Below are 20,847 nucleotides of genomic sequence, written 5' to 3'. Positions count from 1 at the left end.
TTTAGAAAGCTACATTGAGCAGCAACTGTGTATATCAAGAATGTCCAAAATGTAAGCGCATCACGAGGGTAGAAGCTACCGTGCTAACGATTCTGGACTTTAGTCTCCAATCTTTTACTGTACCATGGACAAACAAAGACAAAAGGGAGTACGCTTGGCTTCCAGGAGACGGAAATACCGAGCCTCATGTTGAAGATGAAATTCAAGTCTCAGCAAGAGGCAAATTTCATGTTTTTAGGCAAGCCGTGTTATGCGCAGGTCGTCTGTTGATAGTGTCATTGGCGGCCTTTGGTCTTTACTCTCTCCTCACATCAGACTCCCCATCCAACTCTCAAATGCAGCCCATGTCTTGCAACTGTGGTGAAACAATCGCAGAAGCCCGCGCGAATGGCTGCGTGTACGATTCACTTGCCGCCGCCTGGCTTCCACCACACTGTCGGTCTCCTGAGTTAACGGCCGAGTTCGAGTCTCTGGGCCCAAACGAACCCGACACAACAGGCAACACCTGGGGTTACTGGCATGACAAGAACCAGACGTATCCCATGACACTGGAGGAAGTGAGCCAACTACCAGAGGCGGCCCGCCATGGTCAATATGCTCGATTCTTTACCACGCACCAATGGCATCTCGTGCATTGCGTGTTCTACTGGCGCAAGATGTGGGAGGCAGCGCGCTGTTCTCGGGGAGTCGCGGGCGCATCTTGCGGCAAGGACGGCATGCTTGTCATTGAGAAACGCTACGACACTCTCATGCACATCAATCATTGCATGACCATGTTCTTGATGAGGGATCCTCTCGATCACATTGCCGCCGAAGCTGGTGTCGCGCTTCACTCCGACGAGCTTCACATCGCGAAGCCTCATAAACACCAAGATCAGAGTATCACGGCCGAGAAGACGGGCGCGAAGCACAAAAGCGCGAGCTCGAGTACATCCAAAGACCCTTACGGCGAGACAAAAGAGAGCCATAAGCATGGAAAGAGCGATCCATACGATGACTAGGAGAATCAGTTTCTTGGGCGAAGAAAGGTTCTTGTAAGACATTCATTCCATCATAGGCCGAAGAAATATCATTTTTGTACATCGCCGTGCTTTCAACTTGGTGTACCACTGACCAAGATACATGCGAGAGAAACAGAATGGGCATCAAAGTACCTTACATTCATATCTTGGCGTGCTCACTTTGCGAGGCAACTACAGCCATGGTCACAACATGGGTATGGTTTCTTTTTCGTACATCAAGAAGCTAAAGCACAGGCAAATGAATAGAATAGTCTCGCCAGTTACCTTGTGTGTTTGTGAGCCTCAAGCCCCACTTATGGTCATCAATGGTCCAATGGATTACGAGGCATCTTCCCATGGGGCGGCTGCCTGGTGCCAGTTTTCCAAGCTTATGTTGAGCTGCAACGATGATCTTCCTAGAGAAGACTAGTTGATATGTGCGTAAGATTTGGGGCTGATGTGTCGTCTTCTTTCGCGATTCTCTTCAAATTCTCCAATCGCTCCAGCTTCATTCCCTCAGTGCCCCCATCGCCATGAAGCTTCTCAATTGCTCTAGCCTACTGATTGAGGAGTTCTCGGGGCTGTCTATACCTGAATCGTATGCCATCCTTTCCCACCGATGGGAAGCCGATCATCAAGAGGCAACCTACCAAGATTTTGGAAAGCCTGATGTGATAGCGCGCAAGAAAGGATGGAAAAAGATTCAGCATTTCTGTCGACTTGCATTGCAGCAAGGTTACAAATATGCATGGGTTGATACTTGTTGCATCAACAAACAGGATTTCACAGAGCTGACGGAAGCCATCAATTCGATGTTCAAGTGGTACGCGCGATCTTCAATCTGCTATGCGTACTTGTCAGATGTGGGCATTGACGGAGTTTCACTTCAACATTCCCAATGGTTCACTCGTGGATGGACTTTGCAGGAGCTCATCGCCCCCTCGCGAGTTGAATTCTTCGATAAGGACTGGAACTATATTGGAAGTCGATCCGATCTGTGCGACATCATCCAACAGCGCACAAACATTGACAAGAGCATACTCGTGGCAGGAAGCGGGAGAGTGGAAGGCCTTTTGACAACAATACCTGTTGCCAGAAGAATGTCTTGGGCATCTGGGCGCATGACCAAAAGGGAAGAAGATTTGGCGTACTGTCTCTTGGGAGTTTTTGGAGTCAAGATGCCGCTTCTGTATGGAGAGGGAAACAGAGCGTTCATCCGACTGCAGGAAGAGATCATCAAGGAGACCAACGACTTGTCCATCTTTGCTTGGTCTGCACCAGCAGAATCTCCATTGGGCTATTTTGGGATTCTGGCTATGTCTCCATCGGCTTTTGAGACAGCGAATGATGTCGTACTCAGCAGCGACATCAAGTACAACCCCGAGGTATGTCTCGAGACATGCCCCCGAGTTTTCAGCTGAATCAAGTCAGCTGTGTAACGTTCAAAGAACTGACACCAATTTCTCAAGTACGCCGTCACAAATAAAGGCTTGAAAATCACGACCGAAACCAGTCTCATGCCCGACGGTGCACATTTCCTAAGTCTCCGTTGCCATAGATCCAGCGATCAAGGCCGCCGTCACCTCGGAATTCTTCTCAGAGATCAAGGTGGAAACGTCTTCCTCCGCTGGAAGACCGGCCGGCTCTGGAGTTTGGAGCACAGCGCACCGGGCATCAAACACACGATGTTCATCAGCAAATTCCTCGAGCCAGACGTGGCAGAGACGCTCGTTGGGGACATGGACTCCATCTACCGGAACGCCTTCTGCTTCCCGCCCACGCCGCCAGGGGTGGAGTTTGTCAAGGCCCAGCCCGACGGCATGTGGAGCTCGTCCCGGCGCATGTTTATCACTCAGGGACTGGACACATTTGACGGATTCGTTCAGTACCGAACGTCTGGCGCGGCTGACCAGAACTTTATCGTCGCGTGTGGTTTTACTGGCGGTGGTGCGAATCCTTGGGTGTGTCTTGCAGCTAACAAAAATGAGACGAAGCACATTTTCCAAACTGCAATGAGCGGTGATTTGATGAAGTTGCGCAAGCTTGGCAGCGAGCGTGGGGTTATGAAAACGAAGATTACGTTTGGTATGAGTAGGCGGGTTGAGGATAGACCGGTCGTGTTAAGCCTGGGGATGGAGACGAGGATGTTAGAAGGGCAACCTGTGTTTTCCATCTTCGTAGATCAACGAACTGATTGGGGGGATCTGTGCTCAGTAATGTGAGGCAAGTAGATAGAGCTGGAGAATAAGCCAATTGAATAAATACGCGTCAGTCATGTGCTCATGGATGAGTGAAGCCCAACCGCTGAGGATGTTTCCACATGAGATATTGTCCCTTCAGCAGGGCACATAAGCTCTCTTGGCTTCACCTGCTAGGGCTACTCTTCTCAAGACAAAAAAAGATTGCTCGACGTGTCGTATCGTTGTAGTCTTCCCATAAACCATCTGACTCGCATATTGTAGCCTCTCTTGCAAAAAGAAAACTTAGTCTGACTGTCCCGGCAAGTTTTCCAAGTCGATATTTGTTGCCCACATGAACGCAACCGCCTGTAGCCAACGCAAGCGTAGGCACCTAATTATCAGCCACACCACAGACAAGTCCTCCATGAAGAACCTGCCTCGCTCTGTGAAGCAAGTCGCAGATGAGCTCCACCGTTGTCGAAGACTCTGCCCCTTAACGACAAGATAGAGCGGGTCTAGCCCTCACCAGGATAGACGAGGCCCACGGCAACTGCCCACTTGAGCTCACGATAATCGATAACACTTTCATCGGCCCTCTGGCGCAACGGTAGCGCGTTCGACTCCAGATCGAGATTCCTCGAGATGCCATCGAAAGGTTATCTGTTCAAATCAGGTGGGGGTCAAGTACATCATTGTGATCACACGGGCGTACATCTCAAGACGTTCCCGGGTGAAGGCGAGTTTCTTTTGATTTTTGTTGGCGCAGACATCTCGTGTCCGACCCAGTAATCTGATGTTCCATTCTTGGTTTTTCTGCAACTAGACTCCCTATGCTGAGTTTAATCATCTTTCAATGATGCTCTTGTATCACAGGTCCCCGAACGGGATTCTTTGTCCTTGTCTCACAATCTCGGCAAATGAGCTCGGCTAGGAGTTCCCAATTTAAGAACGAAAGAGGAAGCAACCTCTAGCGAGCGGCACCCAGATGCTGTCGATGATAAATGTGATGAAACCAACAGACTAGAAAACCCACTTGCAACAAGCCCGACGAAAGTTGCTCCAGTTGGAAGGGGTTCTTGAGAGCAGAACCGCAACCTAATTCAACCCAAACCAAGTGCACCTTGACCGACCCCATCATGCAGGAACACAACCGCCTGCACTTCCGCCCCGAGAGCAGCCTTGCGGACAGGGCGCACCCGCATTAAACTGCCAACTAAAGAAGGGGTCTGTCTCGTTCGTCAAGACCGGACCAAGCAACCTTGTTCGGCGGGGTAAGCCCGAGGACTGCCGGAAGACGTCCCTGGACGTGATTTGGATCTGGCCCCATCCCTCCTCCGTGAGGGTCTCGATGCTCGTGCCAAAAACGTATTCCCTGAAGCCTGCCCAGCGCACCGCCGACGCGCACATGGGGCAGCTCTCGGCGTTGGTGTAGATGGTCAGGTTGGCAAAGGCGGCCAGAGCCTGAGCCGGCGTCATCCGGTATGGACCCTGGGGATCTACAAAGATTGCCGAGCAGTTGTCGATGGCGGCCATCTCCCCTGTTTAATGATTAGCAAACTACCCTTGCAAAAGAAAAAGCTTTGTTGGGTTGTGTGAGGTGAGATTCATACCATGCAGAGTCGGGTTGCCTGTGCCAGCATTGTTGTTCGCGCCGGTGCAGACCAGTTCCCCCAAGCCGCCCGTAGTGTGATTCACAATCACTGAGCCAAAGGCCGCGAACGGGCATGGGTTGGGCAGGGCCAGGTTGGCCTGGCGCATCCAGTACGCCCGCGTGGTGAAGTTGATCCCATTGACAATCTTCAGCGGCGGGCAGGTTTCCAGGGCCATGTAACGTTGAAGATCACCATCGCCATGTCCCACGACCGAGGCGACCAGTAACAGGGCTACAAGACCGAGCGGTGCCTTGAACAGGCTCAACGAGAGTGAGGATGCGCGCATCGTGTTGCGCAAAAGAGCTGTGAGGCGAAGCTGCGACGCGGGCTTGTATCCAGATTGGGACAGTTGAACCTTCGGAGAGCTCCAGATTCGGAATAGTGAGTTGGAGGTGCAAAGCAGCTGCGGGAGGTGGCGAAACTCGGTCAATGCTTGTGCATTGTTTGTGTGTCGATGTCAAAGCAGACGAACGATGTAGACTTTCCCACGCGTTGTTTGTAGTAAGGCTATGCAGTACTCGCATCGTGCATTTTCTGCGGCATTAGTTGGGCTTTAAGAGAATGGAGACCGGGGTAGTGAGGTCTTCAGCAAGCAAATAGGAATTGAGGCGGAAAGCCATGGGCTCTATCTGCTGACGTTGCAATCATCAATCTGTTCGTGATAAGAAGATTACGATGGATGCGGTCCGTAACTGTGAGTCTTGTGGCTTACTTGGGCCGCACGCGAATAAGGTGGCTGACCAGCTGAACATTCATTGACATGATCGGACCGTTCCGGGCCGCTCCGGGACCACGCCCGGCTGAAATATGGGTTCTTCCGGAAGCATCATCGGGTGGAACATTGAGAGTGAACGAGGCATGATTATTGAGGCGATCGAGCAACAATTGGTATCTAAGCAAATGGATATCTATAAAACGGACGGAAAATAGCTCTGTTACATGTGACTGCAGCTTTCCCTCCCGCAGAGAGAGCAAAGCTCTTTTTGTGCCACTACCACATCTCTCCCTTTCCTTTCCAGCATCTCAATATCAAGATTATAGTTCGTCTTTCCAATACATGATTCCAGGTCATCTTTAGGAATCCCATAAGGGTTCATGGACCTCCACGAGAGGTCATACGGCTGAGGGGACGGCGACGAGGGCTCAAGCACCTTGGGCTTGGATCCACCGTAGGCGTACATGTCCCGGTACCTACGAGATGGCGGCAGATCGTCCTTTGGGGGTACTGGAGGGCCTTTGGGACTCGTGATGTAATCGCGAACATAGTTGTCGCTAAATTGAGGCGGGCTGTTACTTCGCCCGAACTTCTGATATCGCCCAGCAGCCTTTGTCGGCTTGTCCACGCTGCCGTTCGAGGATGGGCTGCTGCCCTTGGATGGCTTCGGGGTGGTCCACCTCGCGAAGAGCGCAAAGCCGGGGAACTTCTTCTCGACCAAGTTGCGGATCATGGGCGCACAGGCGCACACCACGACGACACCTAGTTCGATTGTCGTCCACCACACAACGGGCGCGTAGTCCCACGTCGGGTCGATGGAGTTTCCAAACACTGCGAGAACCTGAAGACGAATAATTGTCGAGACGAAGCCGACAGATCCGAGAAGAAATACCATGGCAACCGAAACCTTCTTGTTCCGGTTCATTTGGAGGCCTGGAAGCATCGCTATCGGGAGGGCGAGAATAAGAAGGTCCTGGATGATGGCCAAGGCAGAGTTCGCGTAGGCAAGTTGGTTGACATCGAGGCAGGCGCCTGTGTGGATGTCCTTGTTCCAGAATAGCTCGATCGGGTGACACGAGAAGATAGTGAGAAAGCCGATGACCACCTGGCCGACGATAAGGAATCCGATCAGGGTGTATGCAGCGATGCGGAACTTCGGTACGGTGAAGATTCGTAGATAGAAGACGACGAGGGACAGCTTCGCGAATAAGAGCACAAAGACGTACACAATCTCGGCGGCGTATACTGCAAAAGCATTAGAGAAGATGGCTTCAATATGAACGGGATGTACTTACGTAGTCGCAGGATCTGCAGTAAGCCACCCGGTTTAAGATCGTAAAGGTGCTTCCCAAATCCTAAGCTTGACACTGTTGACAGTTAGTTACATATCCAAGCCGGCCGCAAGGCAACAAAAAGCTTACTCAACAGAATTGCAGATACTGGGGCAATCGCAATGACAATCGCCGCAATAATCAACGCATCGTCTAGACTCCACGTCTTTGCCATGTTTTTGGCAAGAAGCCGCAAGACGATCGCAATGACAGCCGTGACATAGACGGTGATTAGAATGGCAAGAATTTTGCCAGTGTCGGATTCGTGAGGGAGATTACACTGCGTTTGTTGCAGTTTCGCGACGTCTGGTTGCCTCGTCAGTCTTCCCATCTTTTCCGCACCATCATCACGACTCTGGAAGTACTCACCCAGGGAGTCTTGCATGGTACAGTTTGCAATCAAGCAAGGGCCGACGAGCTGACCCAGACCGGTGCTCGCACAGGAGCAAGTTGTGTTCGTGAGGTCGCATCCGACCCCTGCGATACCCTGTACGAGGCAGTTCAACTGGGCACCAGAGTATTAGCCAAAGTGGGTTCCATTTCGGAAAAGCAACCGAGCCAAAGGAGGCTCCGACTCCAAATCGAACTTACACCACATGTTGATATATTGCTCAGATCAGGTAGCTGTTGTCTCGCAATCAAATGAACGCGTTCTCCAGCGAAATAACACCCTTCCCCAGCTGTTGCTACGGCGCCAACAAATGACAGAGCAAATGTGATCCATAGCAGACCAAGAGAGGCCGCTGACGATGTTGATAGCCGCATATCGAAAATCCGAAACGAAGTCTCAGCTGCTTTCCTTTTTTTCTGCCCTCGGCTTTTCACAGCTCCATATAGCTATGGTCGTCTAACACGAGCTGTATGTGTCCGAATCGACGTGGTTTTTTCGGTACCTAGTGGGCAAGGAGCCAAGGTCGCCAAGTCGCCTCACCGAGCGCGCATGTACCTCGAAGAAGTTCCCGAGAACGAGTGTTGAAAAAGAGAAATCCAAAAACCCCTTGTCTTTGTTGATGTTCGGGTTCGGTGGTAGTGGGGACAGCGTTGGAGATGCTTCACAAGCGAGGTGGGAGGAAACAACGTTATCAACCTTCCCCCCAGGGGACCCGTTCGTTGTGTTTGCCCCATGGATCGTGACACATCAAGGATAACTGGTCTTTGCTTCAGATGCAAAGAATGATCACACTTCGGGAAAAGACGTCAAAGGGGGGCTCCGGGGCGGACAAAGCTCCCTCCCTGCTGTCTTGCCCCCCTCACTTTCTTGCTGCTGCAGTGCTGCAAGAGCACCCTCCCGTCCAAGTGTTGCGAGGTTTTGTGGATGGGATGGAAATGGTCTAGGAAGCGGTGTGTGAGGGTGTGCGCTATGCTCTGTGCGCTTACGAGCTGATTGGCCGTGTTTCTGACTTTCTGTCGATGTCCTCCCTCCATCACCTCCTAGCCCTGAGTAGCCTCCTCTACTCCGCGCCTAAGGCTATATGAATATGTAATTCCAATCTCAATGAGCAGAAGATCTACCCAGACGCTATGTATCGCGGTAATGGGAAGCTCCCCTGTCACATATTTACCGGCATAAGCATATGTATGGGCTCGACTTGGCAAGCGTCCCCCAGCAGCTCTCGGCCTTTGAACCCGCGCCGCTGCATCACCAGTGGAAGATCTTAGAGTTCTAGCGGCAGATTCAAGCAGCCATGGTGTCGGTTGTCATGTTTCACGGGACTAGGTCTGCAGGTCCATCCCGCTATCTCGCCAACCATTTAGCCGAGCAGAAGACGGTCCATCAAAGCGATCAGTGCGTCTTCCCTCATGCTGTCTTCGTCCACCTCTTTGTCTTTGATTACCCTCTCGCTCCGTCATCAATGTGACTACCCTTGACAAGCTGCAGGAACGCAGGGCCACAGAGTCTGTGTTATTGGGGGGCCAGAAGGAAACGAAAAACGACCGTTCAGGTTCTAGCTGGTAGTCCATGCTGCTAGTGCTCCGGGCACCGAGTGGCTCGGCCAATGGTCCCCCGCCCCTTCGCGACCCTTGTCCCTAACCGGCTGCTGCTCCGGGATGTACGCTGTGATGTTTCACACAGCTCGAGTGTTTCGAAGCCGTCTTCGAGAAGGGCTGGCCAGCATACACAGCGCCCTCTCATTCGTTCCAATCAGCCACATTTGTTGCAGAAACAGCTGCTTCGTGAGGAAGTGAGGGGAAAGCGTTTGGTCTGTGGTTCAGTGGTTGTCCCGTTTGAGTCTAAGCAGCCAAACTCTATTTAGACTCCGCCCATTCCTCTTTCACTCCCGCCCTTTTCTCTGTGCTCCTCAATGTCTGTTCTCGAACTCTATGGATTCCTCTCGCCCTCTCGGATGTTCTTTCTGGCGAGCATGTTAGGCCTAAGGTGACCTCAACGGTGCGTCGAGTTTGGTGTAGGTGCTGATCTATCTGCCTGCCTTGTTCGAGACTTGGTTGACAGCGGATGAGCAACCTCCCCAATCGCCCCCGCCACGGCAGATGCCAGCTACCCGCAAGACTGAATCATGTGTGTCTCTTCTATTTAGGCACTGCCTATCAGAAACCCAGTCAGTTTTCATCTGGGATGGCAGCTAAATTGACTCATCTGTGGCAATCGAGTTAGCAGTACACACCATCAGCAAAAGACCAGGCAAAGACCAGCACTCGGCCCTCCATCTCGTATTCTTTGTTTCTTCTAGAACCAAAGTCTTAGACCACCACCTTCAAACCCTTCGCGACCAGTCTGATCTGATCCTCTCAACAAGACACGTCCGTCCTCTCGAGTCTCCCGTCGGTAAGTGGGAGACGATCTGTATCCAAGCACTCTTTTGAGCCGAAGATTTGAATCTTCTGGTTCGGAGGGACTACTAATCGGTAAGAATCTCCGTTCGGGCGAGATGCGTTCCGCTGCGGGTGATGTGACGGAATCTCGAGCGCGAAAAAATCAGGCGAAATCTCTCAACGGTTGTCAAAAAGCATGATGTGCTTTTGTATGTCGAAACGATCGTATGTAGCATTGGCAGCTGTGTGACGTGAGATTCAATCTGTGATTCTATCGTGTGCAGGTAAGATATGGATTTTTCTGCCCTCCTGCATTCTTCGGCCCTTGGAATTGCTGCCCTTCTCCTCGCACCCTGCTTGGGCGCAGTGTAAGACAAGTCATCTTGAAGCTAGACTAGCAGTCGCAAGCTCGTAAAGCCGAAAAGAGCAGCCCATCATCGTACGAGAGATCCTCTTTCCAGCGATTTGCCTGCCGGAAGGTAACTGGCCCTGCGGTAAAATCAGTGAAGCAAAAGCATAACGCAGCCTGGAAGACCAGACGCCGCGGTCTAGGCTTGCAAGAGAGATCGGACTTCGCCCCGCCCGGGTTGTTCCCTCGATTGCTGGCCACCATCTCGATGGTGAAGATCTGTGCGTAAGGTCCAAAATCACTCTAAGTAAGAGGGAAATTCTTTTTGCTGTTATTCTTCGGATTAACTCAGCATGGAAGGAGGCTTTGGGTGGGCATTCAATCACACCATGAAGACTTCATGCCCTTGGGGCAATGTGCCTTACCCAGGTCTTCCACGCCTGTTCATGTTCCTCGATGAGATGATTGATGAGGATTCCTGGGCGTCAAAAGTATTGTCACTCAGGTCAGATAATGGCCACTCAAGCCATTCTCAAACCAGACTCCAGGGGCTGTACAGCCACATCTCGTTGAACATTTAGCCTTTTCCCAATCTCTCCAAGGGACATGGGTCCTTGCGTTGACAACTCAAAGTGAGGTGATATTCAAAAGTGACTTGTGACGCTAATATCATGGGATTGGTTAAACTTCCCGGAATGCCTTGATGACTAACAGCCGTGTTCATACAGCCGCTTCAAAGTCGGCTACCACCCTCCTGTCAAGCCTGCGCAGCCTTCATGGCAGCGATACGGTGCTTGGTCCGCTCAACCACATTCTTCTCATCGTAGATACCGTTGACGCTAGGCGTGCTGTTGACGGTCTGCGCCCACTTGTAGAAGCTGGGCGCCTTGTCCTCCAGCGACGTCAGGATACTCTTGGGGATGAGCTCATAGTTTGCAAACGAGAACAGCCTCAGTGTGAATGAGCCTGTAAGGACCTCGGCCAAGGTAACCTTGTCACTGCCGCCAAAGTACGGCTTCGCATCCTTCAACAGCGGCTCAACCTCCTTGGCGATAACGTCAATGAACCCAGCCGCAACCTCATTCGCCTCTGCTTCCGACTTTGCGAGCTGCAGCTTGTACAGCGACGAGTTAGCCTTGCTAAAGTAGGTGTCGACGAAGAAGTTGATGCGTGCGCGGCGCAGGGCGGCGTCCTTGCTGCCCGGGGCGGGGACGAGGTGGGACGGGTGAGCGTCGGCGAGGAACTGGCTGACAATGGCGGACTCTGTGATGATTTCGCCGTCGTAGGAGAGGGAGGGAACAAGTCCGCGCGGGTTGATGGCCAGGTACTCCTTTGTGCGGGGCACCGAGAGGTCGATGATTTCTTCCTCAAAAGGGAGGCCCAGTTCTGCGAGGGCGATGTGTGCACGGTGAGCCCCTGAGGATTCGGGGTTAGCTTTCTGTGTATCTTGGCCCCCTCTTGAGGTCGGTAAATTTTGATTTGTTCTGAGGATGATGCGGTGGTTTGAGTCGTGAGACTTCATGAGGGGTTGGCAGTATGCCTTCATGCTTAATTCTGCACGTGGCTCCCGGGGGTAGGAGGTTACGCGAAGAGAGGAAGAGGGGTTGGACACGAAGAGACGGAAATCAACGAGGGTGAGGCTAGGAATGGATGTCACGTACATGGGCAGCCGTGGTTGGTGTACAGCTTGATCTTGGGCGCGGCGGAAGACATTGTCAGGATTCTGTTTCTGATCCAAGCCTGTGTCGATGATTTAGGCAGCTGCTAATTGTGTTGTTTGTCGGGAATTTGAGACTTGATGTCTTGGCTTTCCAACTGGAGGACTGCGGGTGGATTGACTGGCGATGGTGAGGTTGGTGCGTATTTGAAGGAATCGAGTGTTGATAATTGATTACCAATGCAACAGTAGTAACACAATGAGGTTGGAAAGTTGCACCATTGAAAGACCGATGTCGTGATGGAACTTGTTCCCTCACACTCAAGAAAGGAGGGGGGAAATAACCCCGCTTACTCGATTGCTTGGCTCCAGTCCCCTTCTCTGAACTCCCGGCGGAGTTTACGGGGAAAGCAGCCAAACATGGTACACCCAGCTTAGAAATCAAGGTTCGGTGCTCGGCACGGATTTCACATCCGCAGGTCTATTCTCCCCGCCTCTCCTCAGAGAGCCTGTCCTTGCCCTTGCAATCATGCATTCACTACATTCTGCAATAAGAGTGAGTGCATTAGGATGTATCCGACTGGCAGATACAGATAAGAATGGCCCTCTTGTAGATGCTGGCTCTACCTTATGTACTGTACCTATCATAGATCATGATATATCATCTGCCGTATCAGAGCATTGAAACTCCACACCTCCCGATGCGACACAGACGAACCTCGTCTTCCCGTCCCCATGTAGGTCCATCTGGAAGAGCATCCGTGCGTCCGGAAACCGACATGAAGATCCTGAAGGAATTCCGATTCCGATTCCTAGGGCTGAGACTAAGAGGGGGTGGGGAGCTCTCTTCCGCTACGACCTGGACAATATCAATCTAAGAATCCAGCATGACTACGGGTACCCCAAGGTCCGAGACCATTGAGTTCCTTGGCGAGAATGAGCGAATAGTTGAAGTCTGCCAGCGCACCAGGGCAAGGGATTACGATGGTCTAGATGCGTGCTGTTGAGCTCGGCAATCGATCGAAACAGCTCATGCCTGCCAGTCCATCTTCCTTGCCTATCCGTACGCAGACCGCTGGATCGTCCAGTGACGGGAACCTGGATCGTGGTCCCGGGAGTGTTTCCGGAGCATCCGAGAAAAGACGACATTGAATGAATTGCGAACGATGCGTCCCTGTAACACTCGATCGTCGCCAAGAGATGTCATTTGCATTTCGTGCAGGCAACATGAGTTCGTACGATGCATCGCCATCCCTCCAACAAAGTAACAATCAGGATAAGTGAACTTTCATCAGTTTCCTCTAAGGAGACAGTGACCCGCAGAGTTGGCAACAACGGCTGTCTAACATTTCTTTCGCTCATTAAACAGGTTACAAAACTTTAACTAATATTGTCCTGGATGACATTCTTCATAAGCTCGTGGTTGTGGGAGTAGTCAATCTCAACGTCGACGATGCAGACTCCCTGATAACTCAAAGCCTCCTTCATGACGGCTTCCAGTTCCGACGAACGACTGACGCGCAATCCCTTGGCACCAAACGCCTCGGCATACTTGACAAAGTCGACCCCGCCCAAGTCGACGCCTGAACTGCGGCCGTACTTGTCGACTTCCTGAAACTCCACCATGTTATACTTTCCATCGTTCCAGATGAAGTGCGTGATGTTGCACCCCTGCTTCACGGCAGTTACTAGCTCCTGTCCGCTGTAGAGGAAGCCGCCATCGCCACTGATGCTTACGACCTTTTTGGAGCAAGGCGGCTCCTGGGCTAGAGAGGCGCCGATGGCCCATGGGAGAGCCACGCCGAGAGTTTGCTGAACGTTGGAGACGAGGAAAGACTTGGGGCTGTATGCGAAGTAGAAGCGCGACAGCCAGATATACATGCTGCCGACGTCCGATGTCAAAGTCGTCGATGAGGGCAACAGACCCTGCATGAGCTTAATGAAGTAGAGAGGGTGCACAGGACCGTCGCCGGTCTGGCCCAGAGCCTGGGGGCTCTGTTCCCAAGCGTGGAATTCTGTGAAAATGGACTTTGCTATCTCGGATTCCTGCGGGCGGGAGACGTTTGCCAGGATGTCGCCCAGCGCCTTGACATTGGCGGCGATGGCGCCCACGAGTTCGAGTTTTGGGTTATAGAAGGCTCCATAGTCGGCGGGAATCCAATCCAGGTGCAAGATCTCAAGGTTTTGGCTCTTGTGCCAGGCGTCGGCGTCATATTCGGATTGATCGTAACCCGCAACGATGACGAGATCAGCCTGGGACAATAGCTTATCGCCGGGTTGATTGCGGAAGAGGCCGATGCGGCCGTAGAAGAGATGAGCGAGCTCCTGGCTGATGGAACCCGCGGCCTGGAAGGTTTCGACGACGGGGATGGGGTGCTTGCGGAGGAAACCGTGGACAGCTTCGACGGCATCTGGTGTTGCTGCCCTGGACCCCAGGAACAGGACTGGGAACTTTGCATTTTGGATCATGGCTGCCGCCCTGCTCAGTGACGCTGACGGTGACGTGCCATACTGAGGCGGCGTGAAGGCGCTCGGGGGCAACGCAGGGATAGACGTCTTGGTTCCGACTGTCATGATATCGATTGGTAGGCTGATAGCTGTTGCACCCTGCGGATACGCCGTGGCGGTTCTGAAGGCATCGAGCATAATCTCCGAGATCTGATCGGGATGCACGGCGCCAGTGGTCTTTTTCGTGACGGGCTCGAGTAGTTGAACGCCCCTCAAGCTCTGATGTGTCTTCTTGGCAGCCTGCACCCGTTTAACATCGCCGACAATGGCAACAACGGGTGCACCCTCATCGTTGGCGGTCACGAGGCCGGTGACAAGGTTGCTAGTTCCCGGGCCGGAGGTGGCAATGCACACACCGGGTCGGCCTGTGATCCTGCCGATCGCTCCGGCGATGAAGGCGGCATTTTGCTCGTGGCGGCAAACGACCAGCTGGATCTCGGGGCGGTCAATCAGGGCATTGAAGACGCTATCGATCTTGGCGCCCGGAACACCAAAGATGTGCTTGACACCGGCGGCGACAAGAGAGTCGATCACGACATCTACTGTTTCTGAAGACATTGAATGATCGTGAGCGTATTTGAGCGTGGTATCGAGTCAACGCAGAGAGCACGATTCTGATTCACTCCTGATTAGGATGAAAAGAAGTGAAGCATTAGGTGTGTCTGATCCTGTCGGGTTTAGCTGGGCAAGGAATGCTGAGGGTATAAGGGAGCCTGTTTGCGTCAATTGCAAAGGGCCCTGCAAGAATGAGAAAAGATCAAGTGGTCATGAGCAAAAGCAGGAACTTCAGCTTCACGTTCGCGATCACGATATCGGCGAGAGGCGGAGATGGAGAGAGCAAAGGTGGATATTGTAATGCCGCAAAGTTCCCTAGCGCTTGGCCGTCAATCGGTGAGATCTGAGTTGTTGAGGAGCAAGAGGCACCAAAGTTCAAAGACCGAAAGAGCGAGGCGGCGATGTGGCCGGTGATGCCGTGCGACTGACGTCAGCGCCCTCCTCGGAGCAGTGGGACCCAAAGCGGCGCCTTCCAATTCCCACTTCACTGTGATGGACCTTGATGACTCAACCATTAACCCCAGGAAAGAGCCACACATTCGCAGCTTCCGTTCGCTGAAACTCAGGAAGGTCCCGCCTGCGCTTGTCCCGGAGCCGCCTTCCGTAGCCTCCCGACGCCTCCGATCCGGTGGACGGAGGGCAGGCGCGTGAGCAGGTGTGCTCCTTCTGCTCTGCAGTAAGCAGTCAGCAATAGCGGGCCGCTTTCGTGGCCAAACTCAAGGGAACCCCAAACCTTCACTCACCACCACCTCATTCATCGTCTCACTTTCCGTCGACCACCCCTTCTCATTTGACAACTGCAGCTTATTTCAGTCCTACTTCCGATACCCTAAGACCTCAATTCCACGCTCAGCAACAACGAGAACACCGGCAAACCATATCAGACACCATGGCGGTCAATGAAATATTCCAGTACTCCATCATCTCAGCTCTGATGGACGGCGTCGCCTCCAAGGGCCTACCGGTATCAGAACTCATCTCCCACGGAAACCAAGGCCTGGGAACATTTCGCTACATGGTCGGCGAGATGATCATCCTCGATGGAAAGCTCTACCAAATGAAGTCAGATAACACCGTGACCCCAATCGACACGAGCCCGGCCTCCGATGCTGTCGCCCCCTTCGCCATGGTCACCCGCTTTCAGCCCACAGCCACCATCAAAGCCGCGTTCAACAACAAGAAGGAGCTCTTTGAGCACCTCTCACAGGACTTCCCCGACTCGAAAAACTTCTTCCTCGCCATCAGGATCGAGGGTGTCTTCAAGGGTATTACGGTGCGGACTGCCGGCGGCCAGAGTAAACCCGGCGAGAGCCTGGTTGAGGTCGGCAAGCACCAGGCGTCGCACACCTTTGAGGAGCCGGTGCGGGGAACTGTTGTCGGCTTCAGATCACCAGAGTATACCATGGGCATCAGTGTAGCCGGCGATCATCTTCACTTCATCACTGAGGACCGGACTCAGGGCGGACACATCCTGTCTTTTGGCACGGACGGCGAAGTCGAAATTGGTGCCGCGCAAATTTCAAAGTGGCACGTTGAGCTGCCGACGAATGATCCAGAGTTCAACAAGGCCGCACTGGAAGGCGATAAGGAGGGTATCGCTGCCGTGGAGGGCTAGCAGCGGACGTGAAGCAGTGTAGAAACATACGATAATAATTCTAATGACTGATAACCTCGTACCAATAGCATAGACGTTTTCGATATGGTCGCAATGCGAAGGGAGAAAGGAAAGCAGACACACAAAACTGGATTCCGACTGGATTGACAATTTGGACGTGGTCCGCTTGTGAGAATTATCCGAAGCAGAACAATCTAACCACTCTGGCAAGCCTGACGGCCATACCCAGCTTCGGGTTGCTCATGGATGCAAAGTCACCAATTCTTTCTTTCTGGTCTTATCGTCGTACAGTAGCCGTATGATTTGGTGAGCGCTGAATGTCCTTCAAGAGAACAATGTTTCAAGATTACGACAAGTCACCGGGAAGATAGAGTAGTAAAGTTGAAAATGACATATTAATTCATGTTCACAGAAGGCAAATCCCTCTACAGTACAATATACAGGTGCCAATAACGGAGTGACCGTGATGACATTGCTATGCCACAAATGCATGTGTTCGCCATTCTATGGATATATCCGGGTAGTCCCAATGCCTTTATACCGATGCCAATTTGATGAGAAATGCGTGAAAGGGGAAGAAATCAAACAAATCAATCAACCGCTTAGGAAGTGTAACTGCAGCTGTTGGGGTCGGTGATCTGGACGGCGCGGACAGCAATGCCAAGGCAGTCAGTGTTGCCGGCAGGGTTGGCGACACCGGAAGAGATCCAGACGGACCAGCTGTCCTCGATGCTGTTGGGGCAGGCCAGGAAGCTGGCGCCGTCGAGGGTGAGGTCGCCGTACTGGTCAATCTTCCAGCCGGTGCGCTCGCCGTTGCGGGGCGCGGGCTGGGCGCCGGTGGTGTAGCCGAGCTTGCCCTGGCCCATGCCGGAGCGGTCGGCGTAGAGCTGCTGCGGGGTGGCGGAGGCGGCGTAGAGGTAGAGGCCGCCGTCATCCTGGTTCAGGTAGAAGGTGGCTGAGTCGTCGTCCTCGGTGCTGTCGCAGGTGGCGTTCTGGTTGGGGAGCTGGAGGAAGATGGAGCTCTTGGCGGCCTGGAAGGTCGAGAAGTGCACCTCGCTGGCGGAGCGGAGGGCCATGAGCTGGAACTTTGCGTCGGCGGGCAGGCCGGGGGCGGTGCCGTTTGTGGTGCCGTTGTTCTGGCGGGTGATGAGCTGGGGAACCGCGGCGCCGGAGACGGTGGCGATGAGGGAGGCCGCAACGGCGAGGGCGTTGGTGAACTGCATTTTGATGGTTGTGTGTTTGAAGTGACTGTGGGTGTAAAGACTGATGTGGTCGGATGATTACTTTGTGATTAAGATTGCTGGTTGTTGAATGTGGTGAGATGAGTGTTCTAAAAGTTCCTTCAGGAGGGGATCCGTCGCTCGTCTTATATCTCGGGTTGACCATCACAGAATGCTGGTTGCTGCGGTGCCACCAGAAAGCTCTAGGAGTCCAGGGGACCCCGTTTCGATGATCATCTCGTAATCACGGGGTGCAGAAAGCGAGGTCGCGTTGGTTGCGCCAGTCCAACCAGTGCCCAAAGTTGAGTGTGTGCACTGCCGGGGCGAAGATCTTCTCGTAATGCCGGCCAGGGATACCTGCGGAGCCTGATTGACATCATGAGCCCTGCCTCCTGTGGTTCGCAGTGGAGTCGCGGACAAATACGAGAGGAGCCGCCTCGCAAGGGGAGGCGAGGGTGAGTGACATGGCATGGTACCCTCGGAGAGACTTGGCGATGCGGCATCCCGCCTCCTAGCGCTGCCGTCTGCGCCGCCCGCGAAACCCGTTGCTTCTACCCCGAGATTTTGGTTGACCTTCGCACCTCGGTCTCTGCACGTTTACTAACAAAGTGTGTGTGTGGATGGAGAAATTGAAAGCGCCACAACCGGCGGCCTCGGGAGGACGGAGCCGGCCAAGGAGAAGGTGAGGGTGCCGATTGGTTCGGTTCTCTATTTAGCACAGCCATTGTCATGGATGATGGATGAACCGGTGGTCCCTATTCGACACAATAACAGAAAGATGGGGAAACAAGAAGAGAGAAGAAAAGAGGCAGAGCTGAGAGCGAGAGGCTGGCGGTGGCTGGTCCTGCTGAATCGCACACAAACTCAACCACAAAGCTGCGCCCCCCAGCCACCCAGAGTTGCCAGACCAATATCTGTCGTGTTATGCTGTGACCAGCACATACCACCTGGTGCCTTAACATAGGGCAGAGGTGGGCAGTGATGTCACAAACAAACGACCGGCTGCCCCACGTCCCCTATTTTCAGACATTTTAGGCATTTTAGACAGGAGCCGTCTCTTTGGGACTCGTCTTGGCTTTCCTCATGGCGACATGGCTGAGGAGCTGCGAAGAGTCTAACTCCCCGGGAGGCAAACGGCTAAAAGGTATGGGCCAAGCGCCGTAACGTAGCATGTAACTCTTGCTCAGAGCAGAGCCTCCGGGGCTAGGGAAGCGAGAGGTAACCCGTTTCCCGACCGATCAACACATTTTACATAAACGAAACGGCCAACAAGGCGACCAGAGGGGAGAGAGAGGCGACAAGAAAAAACAGAGAGTCAAGGACGCTAAAAAGTCAGTCACTTGCTCCCAGTCAAGGGTCCATCAAAGTGAAACTGACGCCAGCCCAGCGTCGCTCTCGATAACGCCGATGAACCTTATCCTATTAATAGCCGAGTCAAGGGCTGGCAAAGCCAGGTCGATCCGCTAAAATCTCTTTGGGTGCTAGGTGTGCTTTTCCGGAGAATATTCCACAGCTTCTTCCAGCAGCTGCTGCGTCAAGCGCTTGGCACGCTTAGCTCGGGGGGCGAATTCGCAGTGACTCGTGCGCTTGCCAGGAGAAAAACACGGTCCATCGTCATTGGGATTCTTTCCATAGCGTTGGGCGAAACATTGACAGAGACAAAAACGAGCGTGTCTGTAAGTAAGCCATTCTCGGTGCAACTCGATCCTGACGGTGCCCGAACTGCTTGTCAGAGAGAGGCCTTCCAGTTCGATTCATGGGTCACTGCAATGGCCTGATGGGAAATCCGTCGAAATGGCTCAAGGGCCGTGTTCGGACGATCTGCTGCCCCAGAAGCTTTCAAGTTGGGACGAGACATGGAGACGTTGTTCCCACCCTTATCCCGCATATACCCAGTTATTCCAACCTTGATGCGCATTTTTATTTCTTTTCCACCCCCTAAGCCCCGGAAACCTGACCAGCGAAGCATTCGACCCATGTAGAGAATATTGGAGACTATTCTAGAACGGCACAACGGCATGGGCATGACCGAAGATTGTGTACATCGAATCTAGACGGCGTTGCATTCGTCCGATGGTTTCCTTTTCTTTTCTGTTTCCGCTGGTGATCTACCAGTCCCTCCAGGACATGGTCATGATTAGTGTATGTAGATGATCCATCATCCATGACTGCACTAAAAGCGTCTCCAAAAATATCCAAGCTTAAGCAGCACAGTGTGTCGATCACCAATCCAAATCGACCAACGCAAAACAATCCAGCTGTTTATCTAAATTCGCGCATGATATGGGCGATCATTTCTCGTGAAGGCAATGTTCGGTTGAGAAGAAGTTTCACAGACTGCATGCAGCCCGCTGCCCAGTCGTGAGATAGGGATAGACACGGGGTAGGCAGAAGAAAATATGGTTGGGCACAGGTATCAGGCAATAAAGCTGAAGGACTGTCAACGCCCAGGGCACAACTTGACTCATTCATTGGGGCACAATCAATTTTGTGTTGTTAATGGACGTTGCGATCATCACGTCTCATCTGTCCCCAATGTGTTATCAGACTTCAGAGACAAAGTCTCCCCAAGGTTTTTTAACCACATCGACGTGGACCTTTTTTGGTTGCCGTCTGACTTTTCTGAAGATTGCGATATACGTCTACCGAAATGAACGAAAAAACATAATCGAGAAGACGCACCGTCCTCTCGAGGCGCCAGAAACGGTGCGGTTGTGTTTTGAGAAATGTTGTGTGCCACAAAAGTTCCTGTATGTCGTTTCATTGCCATGGGATGTGAGAAACAAATTTTGAAATGAAGCTCAAGATCATTGTGCTTCCGATCCGTTTGGTGTAGGTACTATATTGCTTCATGCGCTTCGCGAATAGACAAGCATCATTTTCGTGAACATAATGGTTACCATGCTCTCTCCTCAGGGACCCCTGCCCACGGTGCCGCATGCCGGCATGGCCTGCGCAGGAAAAGCGTCCGAAGCCCCGGAGCATCCAATGCACCTCTCCTTCGCTTGATGAAACTAATCCACCCCCGTATTGCGCTGCAAATAGCCCTTGTGAATAGAGACGGGATCACCGATGTCTTGCTCGCTTACAGGTTCTCACAGCAGGCTTGCTGTCTGAATCTCATCTGGGCCCTGGCCTGTCAGCTTCAAGCTCCTCAGGGATAGGCGTGAGAAGCCCTCCAGGAACGCGAGAGGGGCTAAGGAACCTGACCATCGACACGGATTTAGACACTGCTCCGTAACAGAGACCCGGATTCCTGTTTGTGATTGGAAGACGACGTAAATGGCCGAAG

General features: G+C 52.7%; 10 protein-coding genes across 10 annotated transcripts; 4 read left to right on the top strand and 6 right to left on the bottom strand.

Moving 5' to 3' along the window:
* Nucleotides 1-40: 40 nt before the first annotated feature.
* CPAR01_08086 (uncharacterized protein) lies at nucleotides 41-1,001 on the top strand (the record flags this gene model as incomplete). Its single annotated transcript, XM_060492355.1, has 2 exons — nucleotides 41-51; nucleotides 104-1,001. 2 exons carry the CDS (start codon nucleotides 41-43, stop codon nucleotides 999-1,001), a joined length of 909 nt encoding a protein of 302 aa, XP_060348725.1.
* Nucleotides 1,002-1,534: 533 nt separating this feature from the next.
* Nucleotides 1,535-3,223, top strand: CPAR01_08085 (HET domain-containing protein; the record flags this gene model as incomplete). Its single annotated transcript, XM_060492354.1, has 2 exons — nucleotides 1,535-2,190; nucleotides 2,560-3,223. 2 exons carry the CDS (start codon nucleotides 1,535-1,537, stop codon nucleotides 3,221-3,223), a joined length of 1,320 nt encoding a protein of 439 aa, XP_060348724.1.
* A 1,092-nt stretch (nucleotides 3,224-4,315) lies between these two features.
* On the bottom strand, nucleotides 4,316-4,939 carry CPAR01_08084 (cytidine and deoxycytidylate deaminase zinc-binding region; the record flags this gene model as incomplete). The annotated part of the gene is made up of 2 exons (XM_060492353.1): nucleotides 4,316-4,719; nucleotides 4,792-4,939. 2 exons carry the CDS (start codon nucleotides 4,937-4,939, stop codon nucleotides 4,316-4,318), a joined length of 552 nt encoding a protein of 183 aa, XP_060348723.1.
* An 829-nt stretch (nucleotides 4,940-5,768) lies between these two features.
* CPAR01_08083 (CFEM domain-containing protein) lies at nucleotides 5,769-7,644 on the bottom strand (the record flags this gene model as incomplete). The annotated part of the gene is made up of 4 exons (XM_060492352.1): nucleotides 5,769-6,793; nucleotides 6,844-6,915; nucleotides 6,970-7,384; nucleotides 7,471-7,644. 4 exons carry the CDS (start codon nucleotides 7,642-7,644, stop codon nucleotides 5,769-5,771), a joined length of 1,686 nt encoding a protein of 561 aa, XP_060348722.1.
* Nucleotides 7,645-10,757: 3,113 nt separating this feature from the next.
* Nucleotides 10,758-11,713, bottom strand: CPAR01_08082 (glutathione S-transferase domain-containing protein; the record flags this gene model as incomplete). The annotated part of the gene is made up of 2 exons (XM_060492351.1): nucleotides 10,758-11,416; nucleotides 11,662-11,713. 2 exons carry the CDS (start codon nucleotides 11,711-11,713, stop codon nucleotides 10,758-10,760), a joined length of 711 nt encoding a protein of 236 aa, XP_060348721.1.
* A 1,324-nt stretch (nucleotides 11,714-13,037) lies between these two features.
* Nucleotides 13,038-14,723, bottom strand: CPAR01_08081 (acetolactate synthase; the record flags this gene model as incomplete). Its single annotated transcript, XM_060492350.1, has 1 exon — nucleotides 13,038-14,723. One exon carries the CDS (start codon nucleotides 14,721-14,723, stop codon nucleotides 13,038-13,040), a length of 1,686 nt encoding a protein of 561 aa, XP_060348720.1.
* Nucleotides 14,724-15,609: 886 nt separating this feature from the next.
* CPAR01_08080 (alpha-acetolactate decarboxylase) lies at nucleotides 15,610-16,335 on the top strand (the record flags this gene model as incomplete). The annotated part of the gene is made up of 1 exon (XM_060492349.1): nucleotides 15,610-16,335. One exon carries the CDS (start codon nucleotides 15,610-15,612, stop codon nucleotides 16,333-16,335), a length of 726 nt encoding a protein of 241 aa, XP_060348719.1.
* Nucleotides 16,336-16,937: 602 nt separating this feature from the next.
* On the bottom strand, nucleotides 16,938-17,558 carry CPAR01_08079 (cell wall protein PhiA; the record flags this gene model as incomplete). The annotated part of the gene is made up of 1 exon (XM_060492348.1): nucleotides 16,938-17,558. One exon carries the CDS (start codon nucleotides 17,556-17,558, stop codon nucleotides 16,938-16,940), a length of 621 nt encoding a protein of 206 aa, XP_060348718.1.
* Nucleotides 17,559-17,720: 162 nt separating this feature from the next.
* Nucleotides 17,721-18,026, bottom strand: CPAR01_08078 (uncharacterized protein; the record flags this gene model as incomplete). Its single annotated transcript, XM_060492347.1, has 1 exon — nucleotides 17,721-18,026. One exon carries the CDS (start codon nucleotides 18,024-18,026, stop codon nucleotides 17,721-17,723), a length of 306 nt encoding a protein of 101 aa, XP_060348717.1.
* A 2,537-nt stretch (nucleotides 18,027-20,563) lies between these two features.
* CPAR01_08077 (uncharacterized protein) lies at nucleotides 20,564-20,719 on the top strand (the record flags this gene model as incomplete). Its single annotated transcript, XM_060492346.1, has 1 exon — nucleotides 20,564-20,719. The coding sequence occupies one exon, from the start codon at nucleotides 20,564-20,566 to the stop codon at nucleotides 20,717-20,719; it is 156 nt and encodes a 51-aa protein (XP_060348716.1).
* Between the last annotated feature and the right edge of the window lie 128 nt (nucleotides 20,720-20,847).

The sequence above is a fragment of the Colletotrichum paranaense genome, assembly GCF_030867605.1.
Source record: "Colletotrichum paranaense strain IMI 384185 chromosome Unknown Scaffold_6.1, whole genome shotgun sequence".
Classification (NCBI taxonomy): Eukaryota; Fungi; Ascomycota; class Sordariomycetes; order Glomerellales; family Glomerellaceae; genus Colletotrichum; species Colletotrichum paranaense.
Note: the sequence above shows the minus strand (reverse complement) of the source record. Positions and strands in the feature narration are given on the sequence as shown.